The sequence below is a fragment of the Panthera tigris genome, chromosome E1, assembly GCF_018350195.1.
Source record: "Panthera tigris isolate Pti1 chromosome E1, P.tigris_Pti1_mat1.1, whole genome shotgun sequence".
Taxonomy (NCBI): Eukaryota; Metazoa; Chordata; class Mammalia; order Carnivora; family Felidae; genus Panthera; species Panthera tigris.
The window spans coordinates 55,571,234-55,597,289 of record NC_056673.1 but is presented as its reverse complement, the minus strand read 5'-3'; the positions used below and the strand labels follow the sequence as shown (position 1 = coordinate 55,597,289).

At 55.6% G+C, this 26,056-nt stretch overlaps 2 protein-coding genes and 1 long non-coding RNA gene across 7 annotated transcripts in view; 1 reads left to right on the top strand and 2 right to left on the bottom strand.

The window, feature by feature from the left end:
* ITGB4 (integrin subunit beta 4) overlaps window positions 1-9,388 on the bottom strand; it is a 29,470-nt gene extending 20,082 nt beyond the window's left edge. For all 3 annotated transcript variants that reach the window (XM_042966360.1, XM_042966358.1, XM_042966359.1), the window contains exons 1-12: window positions 9,331-9,388; window positions 6,290-6,378; window positions 5,334-5,416; window positions 4,990-5,091; window positions 4,632-4,836; window positions 3,960-4,056; window positions 3,621-3,792; window positions 2,340-2,603; window positions 1,911-2,000; window positions 1,476-1,598; window positions 735-899; window positions 470-546 (exon numbers count right to left, since the gene is read on the bottom strand). In XM_042966360.1, coding sequence (XP_042822294.1) covers window positions 470-546; window positions 735-899; window positions 1,476-1,598; window positions 1,911-2,000; window positions 2,340-2,603; window positions 3,621-3,792; window positions 3,960-4,056; window positions 4,632-4,836; window positions 4,990-5,091; window positions 5,334-5,416; window positions 6,290-6,368 — 1,457 coding nt within the window. In that variant the 5' untranslated portion in view covers window positions 6,369-6,378; window positions 9,331-9,388. The remainder of the gene's footprint in view (window positions 1-469; window positions 547-734; window positions 900-1,475; window positions 1,599-1,910; window positions 2,001-2,339; window positions 2,604-3,620; window positions 3,793-3,959; window positions 4,057-4,631; window positions 4,837-4,989; window positions 5,092-5,333; window positions 5,417-6,289; window positions 6,379-9,330) is intronic.
* A 9,093-nt stretch (window positions 9,389-18,481) lies between these two features.
* The window catches only part of LOC102948573 (SAP30 binding protein), a 37,157-nt gene continuing 29,582 nt past the window's right edge, over window positions 18,482-26,056 (bottom strand). For all 3 annotated transcript variants that reach the window (XM_042965794.1, XM_007091264.3, XM_015541643.2), the window contains 6 exons: window positions 23,779-23,870; window positions 22,924-22,984; window positions 22,398-22,449; window positions 21,476-21,534; window positions 20,399-20,483; window positions 18,482-20,145 (listed from right to left, as the gene is read on the bottom strand). In XM_042965794.1, coding sequence (XP_042821728.1) covers window positions 19,964-20,145; window positions 20,399-20,483; window positions 21,476-21,534; window positions 22,398-22,449; window positions 22,924-22,984; window positions 23,779-23,870 — 531 coding nt within the window. In that variant the 3' untranslated portion in view covers window positions 18,482-19,963. The remainder of the gene's footprint in view (window positions 20,146-20,398; window positions 20,484-21,475; window positions 21,535-22,397; window positions 22,450-22,923; window positions 22,985-23,778; window positions 23,871-26,056) is intronic.
* LOC122233479 lies at window positions 22,456-24,204 on the top strand. Its single transcript, XR_006211015.1, has 3 exons — window positions 22,456-22,863; window positions 23,122-23,228; window positions 23,875-24,204. It is a non-coding gene; the product is annotated as an uncharacterized LOC122233479 (long non-coding RNA).

Sequence of the window (26,056 nt, the reverse complement as noted above, 5' to 3'; positions counted from 1 at the left end):
AAACTGACGCCCTAAGAGTCGCACAGACAGCAGCGCCTCAGCTGAGACTCAAATGTCAGTCTCAATCCCTCCCAGTGTCCCTTCCTCGAGTCACGATGGACATGTTCAGTGTCTTGAAGCCTTAAAAGCCCTCACTACCCCTTATTTAGGAGCTCGTTTCTGATCAGGTAATGCGTGCCCATGGTTCAGAATACTAAAGGCACAAAGTGTCCCCCTCGTGTCTGTCCCCCAACATCCAGTCCCCACGCCCTGCCGGCCACCACCGTCCCGATTCTTGCATCTTTTCCCAAAGACGTCCTTTGTATCTATGCATTTTGAAGGGCTTTGGACTGAATCCACTTCACAACCAGGCCTGCCCCTGCCCCACCATCCCCCCTTCTTCATCCGGGCATGCACGGTGTGTCCCCCCCATCAGAGCCTTGCAGCGGCCAGGGCATCCCGGGTGCCATCTTGGCTCCCACACACTCACCAGCCCTCGTTGCACACACAGTGTCCACACATGAAGTCTCCGTGGTAGCTGCAGTGAGCTGAACGCACTTCTTTTTGCTGGAACGAGATTGTGGCAAGGCGTGACAGCGCCACTGGGGAAACAGGGCCACTAGACGCTTCTGCTGCCTCTGCCCCTCAGGGCGCCCCGCAAGGCAGCTATGGCCACCGGAGGCTCTGCTTTGTTCCTCAGGGCCCCACGGCAGTCGGCCAGCGCTTCCCTCCCGCCTGGTGGGGCCACATCGTACCAGCTCACAGGGGCACACATCACAGATGATGCCCACATCCATCCTGAGGCCATCCGAGAAGGAGGGCTTGAGATGGATGTTGCCCTTCTGGTCCTCTTCTCCCAGCTGGCACACGTGGGTCCCATCCAGCTCCTCCAGAGCCCGCAGCTGCACCTGGTAGGTGCCCTGCAAAGACCCCACCGTCAGCCAGAGGAGATGCGGCTGGACAAGCAGGGAGTGGCTGTGCCATGATTCTTAGCCCTCAGGTTTCAGGGATGTGCCTGGATCCTTGGTACCCAGCTCCCTGCTGCCCCTCCTCACGACTAAAAACCTGCTCCTTCTAGGCACAGTCGGGACAACAACAGCACCAAAGATGACAAGAGGCACAGATGGCCCGCTCACTCATCTGACCAACGCTCTGAGCTCTCAGTACTGACTAATCCTGACTGCGCAGATGGGGACGGGCTGAGGAAGGTGCCAAAGTCATCCGAGTGGCTGACTCAGGGGGCTTCGAACCTAGGCCTGTCTGATTCTGAAGGCCACGCTCTTTTTCTTTTATTATTAAAAAACTTTTTTTTTTTAACTCAGTAATCTTTATGCCCAACGTGGGGCTCAAACTCATGACCCCGCACGCTCCACCGACCGAGCCAGCAAGGCGCTCCTGTACGTTACGCCCTTGACCTCTGCTCAGGCAGACCACCCCCTCCAGGACGGGTCCCTGTGCCCCACCCTCCCCTGCCCCGAAGCCCCACAGAGGCGTACCACTTTCCCCCGCTGGATGTGAAAGGACCCAGTATTCGTCTTTTCGAACATCTCGGAGGTGACCTCTGTCCGCAGGCCCCGGGGGCTTTCCAGGGCCCGGATGTCCAGGTCGGAGCGAATGCGCTAAAGGAGGGGCAAGCAATCAATGGTCTGGGTGGGGGACCCTGGGTTCGCCCACTCTGGAAGGCCTGGCCGAGCTCCACCCACCGTGCATGGAGGACTGAGGTGGAAGAGAGGGTGCTCTGGGTGTCAGAGCTCTCAGGAACCTGGGGCCGGGCTAAGGCGGGCTCCTCGGCGTCCTCAGGGAACAGCAGAGACCCCTCCTCCCTGGCCTGTCCTGTTCCTCAGCTTTTCCTTGGGACATCCATTGCCCATTCTGCCCCTCTCCAGCCCTGCCCCAGAAGGACTCAGACTGGAGCCCACACTGCCCCTCACTTGAAAGGCTTCCTGCAGCAGGTCCACGATGTTGGAGGAGTCCTCCTGGAGCACCCCCAGCGAGGAGACCGGGAAGTACGTCCGCAGCCTCTGTGGGAGACAACGCCAGCCCGGGGCTCAGCCCTCAGCAAGTATTGGCTCATTGCATCTGGACGACAGCTTTGAGGTTATCCTCACCTTGCAGATGGGGAAACCAAGGCCTGGTGTATTCTAGAGCCTGCCCTCCCCACCCCTACCTGTTTGGGAGTTGGGTTGGCGGGTGGGCACGGGACCTCCCATTTCCATCAGGACGCATTTGGCCCTTTGGGAGGGGCAAAAGTTTCGGGAAGGAAGGAGGACAAGGGGGGAGGGAGGGGAGGGAATGTTTGAGCAGTTCTGTGGACCCCCCTCCCGCCCCCCCTCTTGCCCAGTGAGGCCTCGGCCCCGCACCTCGTAATAGCTGTAGGAGTAGTTGGTGACGGCGAAGATGGGGATAATGTTGTGTTTGGCAAGCAGGCGCACCAGGGTGGGCACTGACGGGTAGTCCTGCGTCCTGTACTGGGTATAGGTACCCGAGGCATCCAGGTGGCATGCCTCGTCATTGCGGCTCATGATGCCGGCCAGCACATTAGCACCGTCAGCCTCATAGTGGAAAGCAGACTCCGTGGAGAACACCAGCAGGTGGGTGCTGTCGGGGCGCCAGCCGATGTCCCTCTGGGAAGGACAAAGAAGGGAGGCCCTTCGAGCAGGCTGCCTATTGAAGATAATGCATTGCCACATCATGCGTGCCTGAGAAAGTGGGTCCCGACAGGAGCTCAGCTAAACCACGGGATTCACGGCATGCCATCATCACGTGACAGACAGCACATGAGCGACGGCGGTGGGCAGCAGAAAACAGCAAGAAAGATGCAGCCAGGGTCTGTGCACACAGCGGCCACCAGGCAAGATCTGAGCCAGGTTCATCCAGCCGGCTCTCCCAGCTTCCTAACCACCAGGCGAGAAAATTTCAACTGCATCGGAAAATGTACACACGCAATATTACATGAAAAGGCCGGCTGAAATAGATGACAGCTGGGCACGGCAGTTTGTTAGAAAAATATATGGGGTGATTTGGAAAACTGTATTACAAGCAGAAATGCTCACGATAGCGTGAAGTAGAAAAAAAAAAAAAGAGCAAATTTCAGAATTATAAGTACAGCGACTCCAGCTGTATAAAATCAGGGAAAGGGAACAAAATATGCCGGTGAGATATCACATGGTCGGCGGGCTGGCCAACAGTGGTGAAACTGTAGGCAATTTCTGTCCTTTGTTTCCCAAATTGTTTATAAGATGGGTGTCTTATTTTCAAGATGAAAAAAAAAATTGATATGCACATAAAAACTGCCCTCTTCAGCTGCCCAGTGCAGTTGGAGACTGTGGCTCCTGGAAGACTGGCATTCACATGGAGATGGGTGGTAGGCTGGCTTCAGGGCACGGAAGATTCCAGAACCTCAGAACTCACGTCTGCTTTGCTGGCTGGTACAAGAGCAGGCTATGGCTGCTCAGGCCGGGGGATCTTGGATCCCGGCACATCTCCACCTGGCTTGTCATGGAGGGCCGGCCGGAGACTCTGGGCTTGTCTTCGCGCGTGGGGGTCTCCGCCTGGCACCAGAGCACGCCGGTGGGCAGCTCACGCCCTTGCAGAAGAACATGACCCTGGTCTAGGCAGGCGGCTCTCTCCCTGGCACTCACCGTGCACACGGCCGCCTGCAGGATGGCATCAAAACCTCCTTCAGGAGCGTCCAGGTTGCCCGAGATCCGCTCTTTGAGCAGTTTGTTCCTGAACTCGGCCAAGTCTTCTGTCAGGCTGATGACGTTCTTGAAGGAGAAGGGAGGGTCACTGTTGGGCCATGGCTCCTTCAGCCTGGGCAGAGGTGGAGGGAGAGAGAGACAGAGTCAGGGGTGAAGGCCCCTGGGCCCACCCTCTCTGGAAGTGCCCGTTTGGCCTGCTTCAGCCAGAACACTGGAAAGCGCCCTGGTGGAGAGGAGGTGGGCCCCGTGGCCAGGACCCCCGCCCATCCGGTCACTCACTTCTCGGGCCTCATGTCCGTCTGAGGGACGCTGACTTTGTCCACAAACTTGCCAAATCCAATAGTGTAGTCGTTGGTGAGCTTCCTCAGGACCTCAGCTGGATGTCAACAGGAAAAAGAGGGGGCAGCTGAGCCCCAACACCCCCACATCAGTGCAGGGGGCTGGGCGGGGGAGGGGGGCTGGCTCGGGAAGGAGGAAGAGGGGAGAACGACCCCCTGTCAATACCTTGCATGTGAACATCAGTTCATGTTCACAGTAGCCCTTGTCCCTGTTCACAGATAGGGGAGACGGGATTCGGGGGGCCCGGACTCGAGCGTGGAGCAAGCCGGAAGGGGCGGCGGGGGACCTGGACCAGTTGGCTGCGGAGCTGGGGTGAGCCTGAGCCTCACGGCCATGGGTGTGCTCCTTGTCAGGGCCAGAGGGCTCTGCTGCCCCCCCCAGCCTGCGCCTTCTGTGAAGTCCCGACTGGCTAGTGGGGTCTAGCGGCGGCCCCCGGCCCCGAGAATGGGCAAGGAGGAAATTCCTGGCGGGGGGCTCAGATGTCCTATCCTTCCTTGTGGGGTGGGAGCAGCTATCCTGAGCCCTGGCCTCCCGAGCAGGTGCCCAGCCAGCTGGGTGAGGCCGCCCTCTCTCTCCCCTGCCCCACGGTCCTCTACACTGGCCCAGCCATACCCAGCTTCTCCCCCATCTGCTTGAGGTTGTCCAGATCGTCAGACATGGAGTTAGAGAAGTCCATGAGGATGTACAGGTCCACAGGGCTCTCGCTGGGCTCGAACACAAGCAGCTGAAAGTGCTGCTCCCCGCCTGGCCGAAGCCGGACCCGTAGCCTCTGGGGCGACACCTGGCTGCGCTGCAGGGTGGTGTCGATCTGGGTCTCCTGTGTCCAGGGGAGGGGGACAGCTGGCTGGAGGGCCACTCCGGAGACCTGATGGGGAGCCTCTCAGCCCAAGCAGCGGACACAGCGGACCCCTGTGAACAGCCCGCCTCGAGCATGGAGGGCCCACCTCCCTTGAGCCCCCGCTCTGGGCACCTCTGTGATCTCGAAGCTGCTCTCCATGACCACCACGCTCTCCTGCCGGCACCCCGCAGCCAGCAGCTCTGCCTGGGTGTTGCAGCGCCGCTCCTTGAACATCTGGTCAAAGGAGATGAGGTCACGGGGGGCAGTGCCCATCCCCTGGCTGTCCCAACCCTGGATTTATCCTGACCCTTGCCTGTTCCACACCCGCCCCCGGCCTGGGGCTGGGCTGAGGGTGTGGCAAGTGTGGACTCAGCCAGAGCCCAGGGGTGGGGCCCAGCGGGGTGGGGCGCGCACTTTGGGGAACGGGGCTGGGCCGGTGCTGGGCTCAGGAGGGCAGGCGGGTGACAGCAGCTCACCTCATCGGTGCAGTAGGCACAGTCCCTGTCCACGCGGATGCACTCGGTGCAGCTCTTCACCTGGGCCTTCTTGCAGCGGTTCGCTGGAGGGCAGAGGGGAGCAGACCCGCTGAGATGAACCTCACCGGTGACCAAGCCCTTTCCCACGTGCATCCTCAATGAAGAGAGATGGGACTGTCTCTCATCTTACAGAGGAGGAAATGGAGGCCAGCCGGTAGCCGATCTGCCCACTTTAGGGCAGAGCCAGATCTCACACCTGGCAGGGACGGCCTGGCTGTCCCTCTCCAGCTCCTCCAGGGTAAAGGGGACTGTGTCTGTCTTGTTTGTCGCTGTGTCCCCCATGGCTAGCCCAAGCCTGGCACACCAGCAAATTGTTCGTAAACGAATGAAGGAAAACTGCAGAGTTTTCTCCAAGGTTATGGGCATTCCCTTGGGTTCTGTTCAGTTAAAAATCACAGTGAGGACCTACTGTGTGCACCCAGGGCACACAGTGACTGGCCTCCTGGGATCCGGGCAAAGGTGCACTGTCAGTGTTTAACAGGGGCTCTGGGGAGGCAGGAGCCCTGCCTTGCAGCATTTGCCCATATTCCCGCCACGGTCTATTTCAGGCTATCAACACAACCTCCTCCGACAGGCCAAATTTCATCGGTAGGAGCTGGTTCCAGACCGCAGGCACTCAGAGAGGGCAGGTGACGACTCACCAGTCCCCCTCTCCTCCCGATTCCTAAAAAGAACACCCTACAAGTGCCTCAGTTCTCTGAGTGGGCATCTTCTCTCTCTTCTAGAGCAAGTCTTCCTCCCTCCGTGTTCTGGGCCGCATGGCTCAGGCTCACTGCTCCCCAGCCCTCGAAATGGGCCGTGGTTGTTCGTTGAGTGGCCAAGTGAGTGTCGGGGGAGACAACCTTGAAAGGGATGCCCGTGCCCAGAAGGCTGCTGGAGAGGTGTGCCAGACTCACCCATTTCCCCGGGGAAGCTGACACTCAGTAGGGCTGCCAGCAGCAGCCTGGTCCATGGGCTGGGACGCAGCCCTGCCATCCTCTTCCTCCTGCGTAACAACAATAACTGACATGTGACGCTTCCGCAGCCCAGGTCGCGGCCGTCAGCTCACTGGGCTCCCGTCGGAGGTCTAGAATCCTCACTGCACCGGCGTGGAAACCGAGGCCCTGAGACCTTCAGTGATGTTAAAGGCCACTGGTCCAGGGCCCCCAACTCTTCTCTTCCACTGTCCTCTTCCTTGCCATCCCTGGAGTGACCAGATGGCCTGCAGGCCTGCACCCTGCCCGGGGAGGGCCCATCCTCTCGTCATTGAGGACTCTGGGCTCCGAGCTTGCCCTAGTGCCCGGGCTCTTATGCTGATCTTGTTGAGGGCAGGGCAGGGTTTACTCTGCCTTTGCTTTCAGATCCCAGTGGGCCTGAAAGCGGTCTCACCCAACGGGGATGCCACCCCTTGAGGGCCTGGCCCTCCCTTCCTGCCCCCTCCCTGTCTTAGCCTATTTGCCCTTTGATGAAGGCGGTGTGGCCACGAGGAGAGGGGCCCCTCCCAGTATCTGGGGCCTGCGGAGGGGAGGAGAGAGCTTGCGGTACTCAGCTAGGCTCTGTAATGACTGCGGGCCCATCAGAAGTGGGGTCCCCTGCCCCAGCTCCTACCTCCGCCTGCTCCAGAGTTGGGTTGTTGGGGTCCCTGAGCATATCACCCCTTCAGAAGTTAACCCGGAATAGATTACAAGCCTCTCCTGCCCACTCACTTGTACACACACACACACACACACACACACACACACACACACACAGTGTGCCAGCCTCCCCAGGAAGCCCGCCTGCCTCTGGCTCACTATTACACTGTCTCAGCTCACCAGTGAACTTCGGGGCGGGCACTGGCATCCCTGAGACCTTTTAAAAGATAGGTGGCCTGTTGCCTCGGGAAGAGAAGGAGCTGAGCAGAGCTGAGGACAGACCTTAGGGCCCTGGCTTCTTTCTCCAGGGCCAGTGTCCACATGCCCACTGACCCTTTCTCCTGGGACCTTTCCCCAGTCCTTGGCTTGGGGGGCAGGGGCAGCCCCAGGGTGTGGGGAGCTAAGGCCTCCCCTGCAAGTTTCCCCCCCGAGGGCGGGCACTGCCTCCCTCCCTCTAACGCACACAGCTCCCAGGAGGCCACGAGCAGGGCAGTCCCAACACATCCACAGGCGGAGGGAGCTGGGGAGGGGCCTGAGGTAGGGGAGCCCTGAGCCAGCCAAGGGGAGGCTCCCTGGGGAAAATGACTTTCCTGCAGCCTTGGGGCATAGGTACCACACCCACATGCTGCAGAATACAGGCTGCAGACTTGGACCTCCCTGGGGCACCATTACACACGCAGGTACACGCACTAAAGGGCTGAGCCCAGCTTTTACTCACCTTCCCGTGCCCACAGGCTGGGCACACAGCGGGCATGTGCCCAGCGCTTCGCAGACATGATTGCTACTTAATCTGTGCAGGAACCCAGTGGGGGGTGATGGCATTACCCCCATTTCCCAGAGGAGGAATGGATATGAGGCAGAAGGCTGCAAGGCTTACTCCCTCCATAGTCAGTAGTGAGGCAGCCCGGACAGGACCAGGGTAGTCCAGACCCCATTTAACCTCCACGTTATCCTCAGAGGCCATGAGATGGCATTAGGGGGTTAGTTATGCACTCAAGAATGTCTTGTCTGACTCAGCTTGTATTTAAAAAAGTTGTAAAACTAGCTGTTGATGTTAAACACAACGAGATCTCACATAAAGGTTAAGACTGTGGGCTTATCGGAAGTTGCGACCACAGGCTGGGCCAGGCACTCAGGACATGCACCCTCCAGGACACCGTGGACCCCACCAGACTGCTGGGACTTTTTAGGAACCGTCCCAGTCCTGGGGGCTCTCCCAGAACCCACGCTTCACCCCATCCCACGGGACCCCTGCTTAGCACATATGCACCTGCCCACCACAGCCCCCACCCCTCCTGCTTTCCCATCTCCTGGCCCCTTGGCTGCTCTATCACCCACGGAAATCAGGGCCAAGGAGACAGGCACCCCTTCCCTGCTGTCATCCAGCTCTCTCTCTTCTCTCAGCGCCCAGGATGGAGACCCTCAGCCTTCACTTCCAGCTCGGTCAGATCCTTGGGTTCAGAGCGTGGCAAGGCCATGGTGAGGTGAGGAAGAGCCCAAGCCCTGCTATCAGAAGTCATTGGAAGGCCCTGCACCACAGCCAGAGGGCCGCCCAGAGGCTGAGTGGGTGAGGAAGGGGGCAAGCACAGGAGGAGGTTCAGTGGTGGGCACAGCCCCCGGGGCTGCGGAATGAGGTCAAGAGAGCTTCCTGGAGAAAGGGTGTCCTGAAGCGACTTTGGGAGGAGTGAAGGCATGTGGTTGGCCAAGAGGAGAGTCAGGGACTCTCCAGACTCCGCAAGGACTATGGCTCCGCACGTAACAGGCCCGGCCCAGGAGAACAGGGCGATCTCTGCCCCCGGGTGGCTGCTCCCTCTACCTTTTTTGCAAACCCCAGAGGGGCCCAGCTCAGTAGGCCTGCCAGCCACTGCCTAGCCTCTGCCCACTTCTCTCAAACATTCACCGGACTCCCAGGCCTCTCTCCTTGCTCCCTCCTCTAGCTCAGAGGTCTGAAGGCAAGAGCCTCCTCCAGCTCCACTGCCCCTCTGCCCCCAGCTGCCCTCTGGGCACACCCTGGCAGGCCAGGCACCGGCAGGGGCAGGATGGGGCCAAGGCCTGCCAGCCTTTAGGAAGGGAAGAGCTGAGGAAACAAAAAGCCACCCAGCCCTCCCAACAGGGTCCCCTGAGTTGCTGGCCGGGGCGGGGTGGGCACTCACTTTCTCCTCCTCTCCTCCAAAGTCCCAGAATGGATGCCCAGCTCAGGCCGCCAGGGGCACTGGAGGCGCAGGAGGGGTGCAGCCCGGCGATCCCCGGCTCCCCCACCCCCACCCCCGCCCTGTGCCCAGGCCCTCCCCCCGGCGCCCGCCGCGGTCGGAGGCCAGACCTACCTTGGCGCGGACGCGCGCCCTCCCCGCGCTGGGCTCCGCTGGGCCGCTCCGGCTGTAGCGCGCGGGCGAGCCGGGACTGTCCGGGGACTGCCCGGAGGGCGGGTGGCAGGGAGGGCGGGCGGCGGGCGGCGGCCGCGGGGAGGGGACCGCTTTATGGGGCGGGCGGCAGGTGGGAAGGAGGCGCTGGTGAGTCAGGCAGGCCGCATTCCTGCGCGCGGCGCACACCTGTCGGGGCAGGAGCCGGGGCGCCGCCGTCGCCGGGCCCGCCCCCCGGAAAAGGCTGCGGTTCCCGCGGCGCCCGGCCCCTCGTCCCGACCGACGGCGGCGGGGGCAGGGGAGGAGCCTCCCCTCTCTCTCCAGTCCAGCCCCGGGCGCGGCGCCTCCCCACCCCTCCAGCCTGCAGACTCTCGGGTGCCCGGATGCCTCGGGCCCGGGGTGGCCTCGTAGACCCCCTGCCCGGCCGCCGCTCTCCCACCTCCGGGAGCTAGGCGGTGAGCAGCCCCACGGCCCCGACGGCAATCGACTGCGCTCATGGCTTCTGTCCTGCGCGAGGCAGGGGCCCAGGGATGACCCAAGCCTGATCTGTCATTCACCGGGTCCTCCTCTCAGCCTCCCCCACCCTCCGCCTCCGCGTGTGTCCAGAGGGAGATGCCAGCAAGGACCGCTTCCCTGAGTGTCCTCAAGCAAGGTACTTAAAGCTCCTTAAAATCTGAGTAATACCCATCAAGTGGCCAGTCCCGACCCGGCATGGAGTAGGCACTCAGGTGGTTATAGTTGTTCTTGACAAGCGGGTTCACGAGTCTGACCCCTCCAGTCCTCTGCCTGCAGTCCTTCAAGGTCCACACGTGCTCAAGCTGGAGCCTCTCAAGTCCCGGGACTTGGTCTACTTCTCGAGCCCCACCTGCCAACAATGTCAGACCACACCCATGGCCAGCAGCGCCCCCTGCCCAAAGCAGGCAGCTTCAAGCCACCACGCTTTTACATCAGGCTGGGCTCTGCTCCAGATATCTCGGTTCTCCTTCCCAATCCCTGCCCCCAACCAGCCTGGTTTATCCCCCTTTTACTCGAAAGCCTTGTGCTGATGTGGCCTGCTCCAGAGAGTCTCCTTGACCTCCCTGCACCCTCGGTTGGGTTACGCGTCCCTGTGGCCCCCCCAGGGCGTGACTTTTTCATGCCGTATGCCACATGGGTTTGAAGTGATCTGTTTAGGGGTCTTTCTTCTCCATTGGACTGTGAACCCTGAGGACCAACGCTCTCTAGCACACCTTTTTATCTCCAGCACCTAGCGCAGTGCCTGGCACGGAGCAGGTGCTCAGCGAAAGTGTGGCTGAAGCTGATGGGATTGCCACAAAGCCTCCCAACCGTCGGTGCTCTCATGTGTAAACGGGCTTGTGCACTGGCAACTCTCAGAGTGATCGTGGGAGTAGCTGGCACTGGATATGGAGGTGCCACGGACACACGAGTGCTCACTGCAACTGTGTGAGCCACAGTCACTGCCGCCAGCTTGCCCGGTTGTCTTTGAGAGCTGCTCTGGACCTGCCAGGAACTCAGAGAGGCGGGCTCCTGGATTTGGGAGCACTGTGGCCGGAGCCCCGGTTTGGTTGAGGCACTCAGGTCTGGGTGTTCCAGGCCAGCACAAGCACCCTGAGGACCTGAGCTACTCCAGCATGTTTTTTTTATTTTTAAGTAAGTTCCCCGAGATCAAGACCTGAGCTGAGATCAAGAGTTGGACACTTAACTAACTGAGCCACCCAGGTGTACCACCCCCAACTTTTTATGTTGAATATTTGCAAATATACAAAAAAAGTTAAAAAAAATAAAGAGTATAAAGATCACTTGTATTGTACAAAGATCACCTAGACCCAAGAGTTAACGTTTGCCATATTTGCTTTATTTATGTATTTATATATCTTTTTATCTGAATTTTTTTTTTTACATTTATTTATTTTTGAGAGACAGAGAGAGAGCATGAGCAGGGGAGGGGCAGAGAGAGAGGGAGACACAGAATCCGAAACAGGCTCCAGGCTCTGAGCTGTCAGCACAGAGCCCGACGCAGGGCTCGAACCCATGAACCGCGAGATCATGACCTGAGCCGAAGTCAGACGCTCAACCGACTGAGCCGCCCGGGAACACCTATATATCTTTTTATTTGAATTTAAGTTGAAGAGACCATGACATTTCATCTAGGCATGCATCTCCCAAGATCAGCCCCCCACATAACCACAATAGCTTTTTCACACCAGAGAAAATGAACAGGGATGCCCTATTATCTATGATTCAGTCCATATTAAAATTTCTTCGTTGTGCCAAAAATGTCTGTTATAACTGTTTCCTTTTTTTTTTAACTTTAAAAAAATTGTTTCCTTTTGAATTTGAGTCCAATCCACGTCACCCATTACATTTGACTGTGTTATCTCTTTCCTGCTTTAAAACAGTTTCACCCTGACCCACCACACCACTGACCTTTCAAAGAGACAGGCCAATTGGGGCACCTGGGTGGCTGAGTCGATTAAGCGTCCGACTTCAGCTCAGGTCATGATCTCACGGGTCGTGGGTTTGAGCCCCGCGTCGGGCTCTGTGCTGACAGCTCGGAGCCTGGAGCCTGCTTCGGATTCTGTGTGTGTGTCTCTCTCTGCCCCTCCCCTGCTTGTGCTCTCTTTCTCTCAGAAATAAACATTAAAAAAAAAAAAAAAAAGAAAGAAAGAAACATTAAAAAAAACAAACCAAAAACAACCCACAAAGAGACAGGTCAATAGATCTGTAGAATGTCCTACTGTACAGATTTGTCTGATTGCTTCCTCATGGTGTCATTGGACTTTTTTTTTTTTTTTTTTTAGTCTACTGTAAACTGGAAGTTATGTATAAAGGCCTGATTAGATTTATGGGAAACATTTTTGGCAAGGCTGGTCATAGATGGTGCTGGGTGTGTTTTATTGGGTGGCACATGATGTCAGCTGTCTCGGTGTTAGTAATTATTAAGGAAGCAACTGCCATCTTTCCCCATTGTAAAAATACGTTATTTACTTTGTGATTAAGAAGTAATCTAGACGGGGTGATGATGCTTTGTCACCCTGCCCACTTCCCCGCAAACTTTCACTGAAGGGTTTTAGTGAAGATGATTTTGGATCCATTTTTGGAAAAGATCCATTGTTGATCTTTGCCTGAATTTTGGGATTGACGAATGGTGATTTCCTGTTTCTACATTAATAGAATGTATCCTCTGATTAAAAAAAAAAATCAGTTCTGTTCGTCAACAGGGAATGAACTATGTGCCTCCAAAAATATAGGATATGGCTGACTCCGTTGGTAGAGCATGTGACTCTTGATCTCAGGGTCATGAGTTCAAGCCCCACATTGGGTGTGGAGCCTACTTAAAACTAATTAATTAAAAAAAAACCCTGAGGGGCACCTGGGTGGCTCAGTCGGTTGAGCGTCCGACTTTGGCTCAGGTCATGATCTCACAGTCCGTGAGTTCGAGCCCCGCGTCGGGCTCTGGGCTGATGGCTCAGAGCCTGGAGCCTGCTTTGGATTCTGTGTTTCTCTCTCTCTCTGACCCTCCCTCGTTCATGCTCTGTCTCTCTCTGTCTCAAAAATAAATAAACATTAAAAAAAAAAAACCCTGAAAATATAGGATAAGTACTTCTTTTTGGGTAATACAAAATTTTATTATTTATTTGTTTTTTATTATTTTGTACTTTATTGAACACGTCTGAAATGTAAAGCTAAAATAGGATTTTAAGGAGGCACCTGGCTGGCTCAGTCTGGAAGCCCCATGTTGGGGATAGAGATTACTTAAAAATGAAATCTTTAGGGGCGCCTGGGTGGCTCAGTGGGTTAAGCATCTGACTTCAGCTCAAGTCATTATCTCGTGGTTTGTGAGGTCAAGCTGAGAGCACAGAGCCTGGAGGCTGCTCCGGTTCCGTGTCTCCCTCTCTCTCTGCCCCTACCCAGCTTGTGCTCTGTCTCTTTCTCTCTCTCAAAAATAAACAAACATTAAAAAAACAAAATCTCTAAAAACATAAATAAGACCTTAGGGGCATCTGGGTGGCTCAGCCGGTTAAACGTCTTCAACCCAGGTCACGATCTCACTCATAGTTTGTGAGTTAGTGCCCTACATCGGCCTCTCTGCTTTCAGCAAGGAGCTCGCTTCAGATCCTCTGTCCTCCTCCTGCCCCCCTTTGCCTCTCCCCTGCTTCCTCCTCATTCTCTCTCTGTCTTTCAAAATAAATAAATAAGCTTAAAAAAAAAAAAGACTTCAAGAATTTCGCATAGTAAAAGGGGGTAAAGTCCTATTCGCCCATGTAGCGAGTAGTAAACTAGGAAAATTCGTAAAACTTTGGGAATTAGGAGTAAAAACCTGTTCAGGACTTAAGGGAGGTCCTTGGTTTCTTATTACAAAAATCTGTTGACTAAAGTCTATCCAAGTAAGACTGTCAGTTTATGAAAAACTCCAAACTGCACAAAACCCCACTGGGCAGGAGAAACAGCCAGGATAGAAGGACGTGGGGAAAGCCAGTCTGCGGCAGCGCTGGAGGGTGGGAACCCCGCGGGAGGCTGCAGCTCACGTCCACAAACAGTGGGTAAGAGTAGGCTAAGAAGTCTAGAGGCAGAGGTTAGTGCATTCACCAAAAGCTTTTGCTTTCCAGCCAAAGTTTCTAGGATGCTGATGTTTTCCTCAAACAAGTCAGAATTGGGACGACTGGGTGGCTCAGTCGGTTAAGCGTCTGACTTCAGGTCATGATCTCACGGTTTGTGAGTTCAAGCCCTGCACTGGGCTCTGTGCTGACAGCTTGGAGCCTGGAGCCTGCTTCAGATTCTGTCTCTGTTTCTTTGCCCCTCTCCTACTCGCTCTCTCTCTAATATTAAAAAAAAAAAAAAATCAAACAAGACAGAGCCTTTTAAATATCCCTATATATATATCCTTATGTGTATATATATATATATATATATATCCCTCTCTCTATATATATCCCTATATATATATATATCCCTATATGTATTTCCATATATATATACATCCCTATATGTATTTCCATATATATATATATATATATATATCTCCATATATAGCATATATTTAATTTTTAGCATTTATTTTTGAGAGACAGGGAGAGAGCATGAGCAGGGGAAAAGCAGAGAGAGAGGGAGACATAGAATCCCACAGAGCCCGACGCAGGGCTTGAACCCACACACTGTGAGATCATGACCTGAGCCGAAGTGGGATGCTTAAGCGACTGAGCCACCCAGGCGCCCCCAAATCACTATTAAGATTACCAAACAACCCAACAGATTTCACTTGGGGTAAAAACATGGCATAAAAATAGTGTCAAGTATATTCACACTGTTGGGCAAGAGGTCTCCAGAACTTTTCATGTTGCCAATTGAAACTCTGTACCCCTTAAACAGCTCCCCATTTCCTCCTCCTCTAGTCCCTGGTTAACTACCATTCTATTTTTGTCTCAATGAATCTGACTAGTTTAGATACCTTATATAAGTGGAATCATACAGCATTTATCTTTTGTGATTGACTTATTTCACTTGTCATAATATCCATCTATGTTGCATGAGGCAAGGTTTTCTGCCTTTTTAAGATTGAATAATATTCCTTAGTATCTAAATACCACATTTTGTTTATCCATTCCTCCGTCAATGGGCATTGGGTTGTTTCCACTTCTTGGAAATTGTGAATAATGCTGCTGTATGAACAGGGGTGTGCAAATAAATCTTCTCCACCCTATTTTCAATTCTTTTGGATATATCCCCAAAAGTGGGATTGATGGATCATGTGGTAATCAATCCCATGTTTACTTTTTTGAGGACCGCCATGCTATTTTCCAGAATGATTGTGCCGTTTTAGAATTCCATCAGGAATGCCCAAAGGGTCAATTCTTTTAACCATCAATTTCAGAGTAAAGAGTTAATGTATTCAATTCCAGTGGTCCACGACTACATTTTTTTTTTTCAAATACTATGCATGAATAATTTTTTTTGCATGAATAATTTTGTATTTACTCAATAGTGTACAATGGTGATGTTGTGATACAGTAAGACATCTATAAATGGTCATTGTCCATGGTTCCCAGAGCAGCTCTGGAGCCATAGAGGTGAAAGGAGTGTCTTTTGTTATTCATGACAAGTCCCTTTCAATCACACCAGTTTATGTTAATGAGGTGACTTTTGGAAAGCCACTAAGGATGGGGGTGCTGGTTGTCAGGGGAACCAACTGCATGATTAGAGTTGGAACTTTCAGCCTCAACACTTCCCCACCCCCACCCCACCCCCACCGACCTCTGGGGAGTGGGGCGAATGGACTGGAGATTGAGTTCCATCCCCAATGGCCAGTGATTTAATGCACCATGCCTAGTACTGAAGCCGCCATCAAAATCCTAACCAAAGGGGGTTCAGAGAGTTTCCAGCTTGTTGAACACCTGGTGTGCTGGGAGGGTGGTGTGCCCAAAGAAGGCGTGGGAGCTCCATACTCCTTAATCCCTACTGAGCCCCCTATGTATCTCTTTTATCTGGCTGTTTCTGAGTTGTATCCCTTTTATAAGCTAGTCTAATAAGTCGACTGTTATTCCTGAGTTCTGTGAGCCATTCTAGCCAATTATTGAGCCTGAAGAGGGGGTCATGGGAACTCCCAATTTATAACCAGTTGGTCAGAAGTGCCAGGGGCCTGGCCCTACAATCAGCATTTGAGCAGGGGGCAGTCTTGTGGTACTAAGCTCTTAACCTGGGGTCTGCGCAAACTACAAGCAGTTGGTGTCAGACTTACACGATGTGGGGGCTGCGTGGATGGCTCAATCAGTTAAGTGTCCGACTCTTGATTTCAGCTGAGGTCATGGTCTCACCCACCATTCATGAGTTGAAGCCCCACATCGGACTCTGTGCTGACAACAGAGAGCCTGCTTGGGATTCTCTCTCCCTTCTCTCTCTGCCTCTACCCTGCTCATGTGCTCGCTCTCTCCACTAACTAAATAAACTTAAGAAATTACAGGATGTGAAAAGCCTACACGTTTGGTGTCAGAAGTGTTCTGGGGGTGTTGTGAGTGGTAGTGTACAGGGAACAAGAGAGTTTTTCCTTTTTGACAATAATTGCATTCTTTTTTATTTTTTTTTACACGTTTATTTATTTTTGAGAGAGAGAGAGAGACAGAGCATGAACGGGGGAGGGTGAGAGAGAGAGGGAGACACAGAATCTGAAACAGGCTCCAGGCTCTGGGCTGACAGCCCAGAGCCCGACGCGGGGCTCGAACCCACAGACCACGAAATCATGACCTGAGCCGAAGTCGGACGCTTAACCGACTGAACCACCCAGCCGCCCCAATAATTGCATTCTTTCTGAAGGTTCAAATTTAATCCCATTTGGCCAGTGGGAGATCCCTTCAAAACCGGTTCAATTGACCTTTGGAACACTCCTGTCAGTCTTCCTTGCTTTCTGTAATAAACTGCCCCAGTCCCAGTTAGATTTCGGGATCAGCCCTTTCTCTAAGGAGCCCTGTTCCTTTTTGTGGGGAGTCATATTATGAGGTCAAGATCTGGGTGCTGCTTGTACTGACTGCTCCTACGGGCCACTGCTTCCGGGTCCTTCCAGTGGACACAGCTGGGAAATTTTTTTTTTTGGAATCATGAATTCATATTGATGTTTCCCAAACATTAGAGAATTTTCTTAATTTCTTGGAGTTTATTCTTTTATCTCTTTGCTCTCATTTTTGTTTTGTATTTCCTCTTTTCTTCACAACAGGCAGTGTATGACACGCGGTGTTCTGCATCCTGCCCCTGTCATTTTCTCCTTCCTTGAGATCACTCCAGATCTGTCCATGGAGATCTTCCTCATTCTTCTTTTCTGGCTCAACGGCCCTTTCTTTTTTTTTTTCTTTAACAGATTTTAAACATACACAGAATTCGGAGGGGATAGTGAATGAACCTTTCTGTGCCTATCACTGGGCCTCAACAATTGCCAATGTGCCGGTAATCCAGAACAGAAGGCCGTGCGGGTGGGACGAGGGTTGGGAGCTTTCAGACCAGTGACCAAGCGGGCAGGAACCACCTCTCCTTCCATCCCTGTCCCTCCAGCCACCTGGGCACTTGGGGCACAAGGTGGCTGACCACTCTGTCTCCACTCACAAGGAGAACAGGGAGACACGAGTGGTCTTGGCCCCCAACGTGTGCTCAGCCGTTACAAGGCACGGAGAAAGGAGCGATGAACGCCCAGGGGAGACCGGGAAGGAAGGCCTGAGCTGCATCTGTTAGTGCCTCATGTGCAGAGGTGGGGATGGTCAAAGGGCAGTGGAGAAAAGGAGCTGGAGGCCTTGGGAGGCTGGGAGTGGTGACAAGGCCACTGGTGTCCTTCCCTTGCCACACCGAAGGGGGACTCTTAGGGGGAAAGCAGGGGCCACGCGACCTGGCGAGAGTCCTGTGATGAGGGGGTGGAGGAGGAGGTGGCCAGATGGAACCTGGATGGGAGCGGGAGAGACCGAGAAAACATACAGACGAGGTCAGAGCAATCTGCCACAAGAGGGACGAGGGCCGGAACTAAGCAGGAGTGATGGCGACAGAGAAGGGGTTTCCGAAGTGGCCCAACACATGTGGGGACAGCACAGGATCTCAGGTGTGGAGCTCTTGGCCCAGGACAGATCATAAGGTCGTGCTCCTAGAAGCACAGGAAGAAGGCAGGGATGCCTGGGTGGGTGGGAGAGCTCGGTTGACCAGGCTGAGTTCTCCGCGAGCAGGGGCAAACCAGGCAGAAACCACTTGGTGCCTAGTGCCTGTGACACCGTTTCCACAGAAAGAAACTGGTCATTTGACCCCGTGCCACCCTCAGTGGGACTAAGGTGGGCAGGCACTAATCTTGTTTTACAAGAAGAGTAAAGTTCAGAGGGATTAGAGACCTTGACCCAACTCACAAGGCTTCCGGGGGGCTACCCTGGGGCTGCCCAACTCATTGGGTGAGTGGTCATTACTGCTCAATGGGAGGGCAGTGGGTGCCCAGAGGACAGCAAAGGGCCATGACCTTGGAGTTTTTTTTTTTTTATCAGCCGTGGAGTTTCTGTCCTTGGTCTAAAGCAAGAAGGCACTGGACAGGCCAGCAACACGCACTTGCAGGGTCCCTTACAGTTTATAAAGCTCTTGCGTAAATCAGCTCACGGACTCCTCACAATCACCTTACAAAGCTTTATTACGGTGATTTGACAGAGGGGACTCACAGAGACAATGGCCCAAGACACACCAACCAACACACAACTTCAAGTTTAACCCAGGATCCGGGGCAGAGGGGCCGAGTCTGCGTCCAGTGCCACTCCCATTGTGCCACACAGCCTCCCGCGCGAGCCCCAGAGCCCCCACACTACGGAGGTGCCCCTGCTGGAGGCTGCAGGGCAGCCAGCCTTCAGAGACCCTCTTGGGACTCAGGGCACAGCAGCTCCTCTCCGGGGCCGCGAAGTCCCAGCAGAGGACGGGAGGGGGATAACGGACCTCCCTTGGTGCCCAAGTGTGTGTGGCTGGGGGGAGGGGGGAAGGGACCAATGTGAGTCCACTTTTCTTTCGGGGACGGCAGGGCAGGATCACCACACTCCTTTGGTCATGCAACAGTTACCAGGTGCACTTTGAGGACCATCGTTCTAAAGCTCTGCCCGTGCCACAGAAGCAACCCGGCTCTTCACGGCCCGGCTTCCCTCTCCGACACGTAGCCCTTCCGCTGGACCGGAGAGCTGCCAAACAGCAAGAAAGGCAAGCGAATTTCCTCCCGGCTTTCGGGCCGACGGCGGCTGGGAAATCTGTTTTGGCCCCAAGAGGAGCCCGGCGGCCGCTGGCGCTGCCCAGATGCTGCTGTGGGGCAGAGATAACAGGCACAGGAAAGGTGGGGTGGCAGGGTCCTCCCAGGAGCCTGGCTCGCACGTAAACAATGAGCTGCCGCCGGCCAGCGCAGGAGGTGAGTCATGTCCCGCGCCGCGAGGAGCCTGCTGGCCGCGCTCGGCGGGCACCGAAGGACCGGGGCAACCTCGGCCAGGCGCTGAGGCCCCTCTGGCTGTGTGGGTTGGGGATCAAACCCAGGCCTTCTGGTAACCGGCTGACTTCAAAAGCCTGGGTGTGTCCAAAGAGTGGTCCGAGAGGGCTCAGTTGCCCCCAAGGGAGCAGAGGCCTCGGCTCTCGTCTGATAACCAGTCGGGTTTCAGGAGCAGGGCAGCAGACAGCCGGGACACGGGGCCTCCCCTAGCGCCACAGGCTTCGGCCACTCCGTTACCTACCCTGAGGTAATAACCCCAACAGGGAAGAGGAGAGGACACTTGGAACTTCCACAGGTGCCTGAAAACGGACCACAGCAGAGGCCACTGCATCCAAGATGCTGAGATGTAAGAACACAGCACTTTTAACAGGGCACCAGACCCTAAGCGGTGTGCGGACGCTCTCCGGAGCACCCGACTCCTCTGCGGCAATGTCCTTTTCCTGGCCGGGATGACACACGGAGGCTCCTCTTGGGGTGGCGTCGCGGGAGCAGATCCCAGTCCTGAAACATACAAAGCGGCACCTCTGTGCCGCGTCGGTCCCCGGGTTGCGCTCTCTCATCAAGTCCTGGAGCGGCCCCTCCCCTCGATGGAAGGGAGAGTGTCCGAGCCACCCGGGCTGCTCCCTCGGGTCACTGCTTGGCCTTTTTCACGATGGTGCCCACGGCCGAGATCACCGTGGTCTTGGAGCCGCTGGCACTGGTGGTCACCGTGACGACGGCTGGCAGGGTGGCCGTGGTGGTGAGGATGGTTGGCTGGGCTATCGTTGTCACCGGAATGGCCGAATCCCACTTGCTCTTTCTCTTCTGCGCATCTGGAGGAAGGCAAGGGACGAGTCAGGATCAAGACAGACCAAAGAGCGACGCTGCCTTTTCTAGCAGGCGGCGGTCAGAGCTTCGGGGCCGCCTGCCACGGAAGTGCGAGGGGCAGCCTTGGTGAACCGGGGACCCCACCCCAGGCTCCCGAGAGGCCTCACAAACTCTGGGGTCAGGAAAGAAGCACAGCAAGGTGGAACCTGGGCCCAGATCCCCGTGGCCTCTGCTCCCCCAAACGAGGCAGCCTGCTACCTGCAACCGCTGTGCTGGCCGTGGTGGTGGTGGTGGCCGTGGCGTTGGTCGTGGTACCTTTCTTGGTGCCTGTCACAAACTCGATCTGGAGGGGGAAGAGGAAAGAGAGAAAACCCGTGCCAAGCTGTTTATCCGCATCCTCTGCCAGCGTCTGCTCCGGGGCGGCAGAGTCTGGCACCATACACAGGAGGCACTGGGAGGCAGCCCTGTCGTGCTGTCTGAGGGAGGGAGAGGCGCTGGAGGGACTTCTACCATTTTGAGGAGAGCCCTCCAAACTGACACGGAATGCTCCCGGTGTCTCCAAGTTTCTGCACGTGCAGGGCACCCGGCCCGCCACTGCGCCCGGCACCCGGGATGGAGGCGCACCCACCCGCACGGGAGAAGTGCAGCTTTGGTCCCCAGGCGCCGCAGACACGTCCCACACTAAGCCTGGGGTTTGGAATGGGGAGGGAAAGAGAGGGAGGGGCAGTTCACCAAGCGCTAAGAACGACAAGACCCGATCGCCCCTGCACCGGCTCCCAGAGGGCTGGCAGCCTTTCTGCTCAGGGGTGAGGGGCACATCCTGGAGGCCACAGCTGCTGCAGGAGGTCAGACCAAACCAAGGGTGGGCAGAGCTGGTGCCCCGAGGCCCAGTGTTCTGTCTCGGAGACTGCTCACAAAGGGCACAAGTCTCATTTAGTCTCAGAGCCAAATTTCCGTTCCCCAAAGGATCCAGAACATGCTGCTTGGGAAGAAGTGGTGCTCAGAGCCCTAAAACGAGGGGTCACCCGGCCACCAGACATGGGACCTGCAAGGAAGCACTGAGGCGGACTGTGCAGATCCGATCTGGGGGCCAAGTAAGTACTCTTGGAAGGAATACACCTCTCAGGGAGGACACTGATGACACTAAAGAGAAAGCCACCGGGGCTCTGCAGCTGGAAGGGAGAGGCCAAGGAGGACATCGCGCAGCAAACCACAAGACCCCAAGAAACCAAATGGAAGTAACCGAGAGGCACCTTCAAGCTGAAGGTGGGGGGTGGTGGGAAACGACACCCTAGACACCTGCCTTTTCCTTCAGGGCCCTTGTCCACCACTTACTTTGGTTCGCTCCTTTTTGGCCTTTTCCAGTTTGTCCATCTCGATCTTCTGGGCTTTAGCTACAGAGACCAGAGAAGTTGTAATAAAAGCAGCCCTGGGACAGCTCCCACGTGAAGAGACACTCCAGGCGGAGGGACCCACAACAGCACTTGTCACGCCCCCACCCCAGCACGCAGGTGGCCTCGAGGCCGCACAGTCTCACCGTCCTTTTGTGACCAGCAAAGGGAAGCGGCCTTAGAGCTACAGAGCAGAGGCCTCAGATGTAAAGGACCTCGTCTGGAGGGGTGAGCTGCCCCCGAGCCCTAGCTGACTGTCACTGTGCGGGGACGGGGACGCAGGCCCAGGGTGGAATACCTTCCCACTGACCAAGAGCAGCTGCGTTACGGATTTGAGGTAAAACGTTGGCAACTGATTCAAGTTAAAACAAGATAAGACGTGTGGGCCAAACGCAACACATCTTCAGGCCAGACCTGGCCCATGGGCTGCCGATTCAGATCTGTCATCTGAGGGCCCGGACTCTGTAATTCCTCCCAGTTCTCCCTACCGGGACCCTTGAGAAAATGCTTTCTCACCGGCCTCAGAAGACTCCGTCCCCCTGCCTGGGACACGGTCTGCATCTGCCAGACTGGCCTCTGTACGCCTTCAAACCTCGTCTTGAACACGGCCCCCACAGCAAGGCCGTCCCACCCCTTCGGCTGGCTAGATGGCCCTGCCTGGGCGCTGTCCCCCAACAATGCTCACTGCTAGGACCGCTCTGCCTTCTGTGCCGCATCATAAGCCTCCTGAGTCAGAGCGGGTCTGTCTTGTTCAACACTGTATACCTACCTCCTCCGACACGGCTTGACACAGTGGGGACCCTGAAATACATGTTGGCTGACTGACTGGATGAACAGACAGGATAGATGGATGGACGGCCACCTACCTAATGCCTCATAGTAGGAGTCCTCGGACCAGCCATGGGGGTCAAACATATCCTGAGAAAGAAAGAGTTAATGCTGCAGCCAGCAAGGGTCACTGGATGACCAATGGTTTAGAAACCCAAGTCCCTTCTCCCCGAATCTTTCCATGGATTTTCCTGGCCTGGACTCCCCCTGCTCTAAGGGCATAGGGACTCAGATGTTATCCTGGGTTTCTAGCCAAAGGGGTGGCCAATTTGCTCTTGGGACTTTGAAGCAGGGACGAACCTGTTGACGGGCCGTGCCATCAGAGCACAGCCAAGTCCACTCTCACTGATCAGTTGGGGCTTGGGGCCGGGTCTGTCACTGCAATCTCTCCCCGGACTATTCCAGAGCAGCGGGGACTCCCAACAAGGGAGCGGGGAACCGTGCTCTTCAGCCAGCACTGCCGCTACACGGGCCTTTCAGCAGCTCCAGGCTGAATCCAGCGAGGTGAGCACAGGGCCCTGGGTATCCTCCCCTCAACCCTCAGCCTCTGCACACGGGACGTACCTTTGGGTAGTTGGTGCCGAGCTCGTCAATTGCACAGAACTGGATCAGCTTCTCATAGATGCTGAAAGAAAAATGCCAGAAGGCACTGAGCAGGCCCTAGTCCCGTGGCCTGTGTGGCACCTGATTTTGAGAGGCCAGAACGGTCTAGTTCCTGGGCTCAGACGAACCCTTTAAACCCAGCTGGATTGTTGTAAACAGGCTTCCCGACAGAACGGGAAACGTCCACTGGCCTGACACGAAGTCACTCGTCGTCCTCCCCACTCCCAGAGAGATGGACCGTTAGCCAGGACGGGTATGGTGTCCAGGTAAGGGCCGTGGGCTTTTTTTTGTTTTTGTCTTTGGTCTTATCTAGACATCTGACCCTCAGTTTGTGTGGCCGGGTTGGGCCCACATAAGGGCCGGGGCACGTCCTTGAGGTCACCACCATACCAGACTTTCCCAGGTGCGCCACCTGCTCAGACCCTGGACAGAGTAAGACCCAGACACAGCTCTGCTCGCAAAACCTGTCACCTGTACGCAGAATCAGTGACATTCTGGAAGTGAAAGAGGAACCCACGGGAATTGCCTAGTCCAATTCCCTCATTACAGAGATGAGGAAACTGAGACGTTGTGAGGCTGTGTGCCTTAGGAGCAGGGCGGGCAAGAGAACCCGGCCAGGCCTCCTCCAGCCCAGCTCAGGTCTCTCAGCATCCACTCCACACCCTGGCTTCCGTGTTACTGCAGTCTGGGCGATGGCCTCTTTGGACAGAGGGGGGATCTTAGCCGAGCCTCACCCTGCCACCTCCACGGGGGCATCCCAGTCCCCAGTCCAACATCAGCGACTCAACTGACCCTGCAGGCCCACGGGAAACTCACCTGGGGTTCCGAAATTCTTTCTTCCTTTGGATAATGTAATTCATATCCATTCCCTCCTTTATCTTCCGCTCATAAAGCTTCTGGATCTTGTCCTAGGCGGAGAAACAGAAGGGCACTTGTGACGCCACCCCACCACCGACAATCCCAGTCTGTGGTCACACGTGCTGTGTGGGGACACTTGGTCACAGGAGACCCACAGAGCCATGCGCAGCCCTACTCCAGCCACACTGTCTTTCTCCACCCAGCCTGTGACCGGCGCGGAGCACAAATAAGACAGACTGAGATCAGTCTGTTTTTGTTTTGCTTTCTCCCTCTGGATGGCTGGCAGAGGGGGTGGTAAAAGGTCGAGGAAGAGAAGCCGTGGACAAGACAACGAACGTATCCCCACCCGTGAATCAGCTCCTGAATCATCCAAAGAGGATTCAGGCAAAGAGTGGATGGGCAGGGGCTCCATGCTGGTTTTGAATTTAAACACCGGGTCAAGTCCTCAGTGGGAGACCTGGGAAGGCTAAGTTCTTGGGGAGGAAGGCAGGAGTAGAGTTTTTTGGATTTGGTCTCATAAGCTTCCTACGGTGTCCCTTGTAGGGAGGCTCACAGATGGCCAGTCCCCACCACTTTATGAAGAGGCACTGTCAGGGGTCAAGAGCTCATCTCATTAGGACTCCCCCCGCCCCCAAAACCCCTGCTCTCTGGCTCTCAACCGGCAATAGGAGGGTCACCTGGCAGGAATGCAGACCAGTCCCACAGGTATCTCAAGGCCCACAGATGATCCCTGCAGCAGATGGCCTCCACACTTTCCAGCGCGGGAAGAGGCCCCAGACACCCGAGTCTCAGGACAGAGCCACCTGTGAGGTGGACCAGTCTTACCCAGCAAGGCTGGTGCTGGCCCAGGGCAAGGTCTCTCTGCAGCCTCCCCCACTAGCGGCGGCTAAAGGCACAGACTCTCCAGAAGGAAAACATTTGGGGCACTCTTCACCTGCGACAGGAGGTGGGCAGGGCCGGAGGTCCTGTGTGACGCCCTTTGGGAACATCAGGAGAGGTGATCCACTCCCTTTGTCAGAAGGCTGAATCTTTCTGCCGAGACTGGCCAGAGGAAGCACTGAAGTGCAGAGAGAGGTTTGTAATACATTTACCACGGAAGAGACAACCAAGAGCCACAAACTTCAACGTTATCTCTTCGAGGGCAAAGGGAGGCTTTCCACAGAAGACCTGGCAAATGGAGGGTGACCTGTATCTTACAGATTACTTTTCTGGGTTTTCTGGGCCATCAGATGGGTTCTCCCATTTCAAGTCAACTAAAACGTTCACTTGATGTCGTGGTTTCCACGATTAGGAGAATCTAAAAATGAGAAATACACTGAACTTGAAGGCTGAGCCAGCCGGTTGTCTCTGTCTGGCAGATGGCCAGACTGTCCTTACAGGCTGCGGCTTGTTGCCTGGCAGGGAGGGGAGATGCTATCCTGGGGGGGGGGGGGGGGGGGGTGGACAACTCAGCAAAGGGAGGAGACTTCTGGGAAAGGAAGAGAATCTGTACTGTGCCCCCAACCCCGACTCTGGCCCTGCCCAGCCAGCTGCATTCCAGAGCCCCGGGTCCCCTTAGTCATCTATCCGTCAGGATGGTGCCGTGGGCCTGTGGTGTGGCCAGAGGCACCAGCAGAATCTGTGGGATGAGAGGTAGAGCAGGTGGACCCGATGCCACTAGTGGGCAGCCCTGGGTGTCTGCCCTATGGTCTGTCGCAAGGTTCCACACACAGGGGAACCCCCAGAGGACAAGGGGAAACAATCATAGGGGCTGAAAAGGAGGTGCAAACCCCAGGGCCCGCCCCCCCCCCCCCCCCCCCCCCCGAGGTCCTGCTGTCAACGGAGTAACTGCACGAAATAGTCTATCTCCTTGGGATTTCAGAACTTCAGGCCACGTCTGTCTGCGATTCTGTCAGACAAGCTGGTGAACTGCCACGTCAGGAATAGGACCACAGGAATCTCAGGCACAGAAATGCTTGTGTTTGGGTGTTTCTACATTGTTTATCTTACATTTTAATGGTCCCTCAGTCTCTTGGCAAAGGTCCCCACTGGCTCAGCTGGGTTGCATGCAAGGTACCTTATTTTCTCTGCCTCGGCTTCAGACCTGAGGGCGAGCCAGGGGGTCCCGGCTAGAACAGCATCAGGTGATGAGGCAGAGGGTGGCGGCGGGGACAGAGCGAACTCCTGATGGCAGGCTAAGAGAGGTAACCAGGACTGCACGCTCCTGCCCGCCTGGCTGTTTCTTTTACGGAAGGGC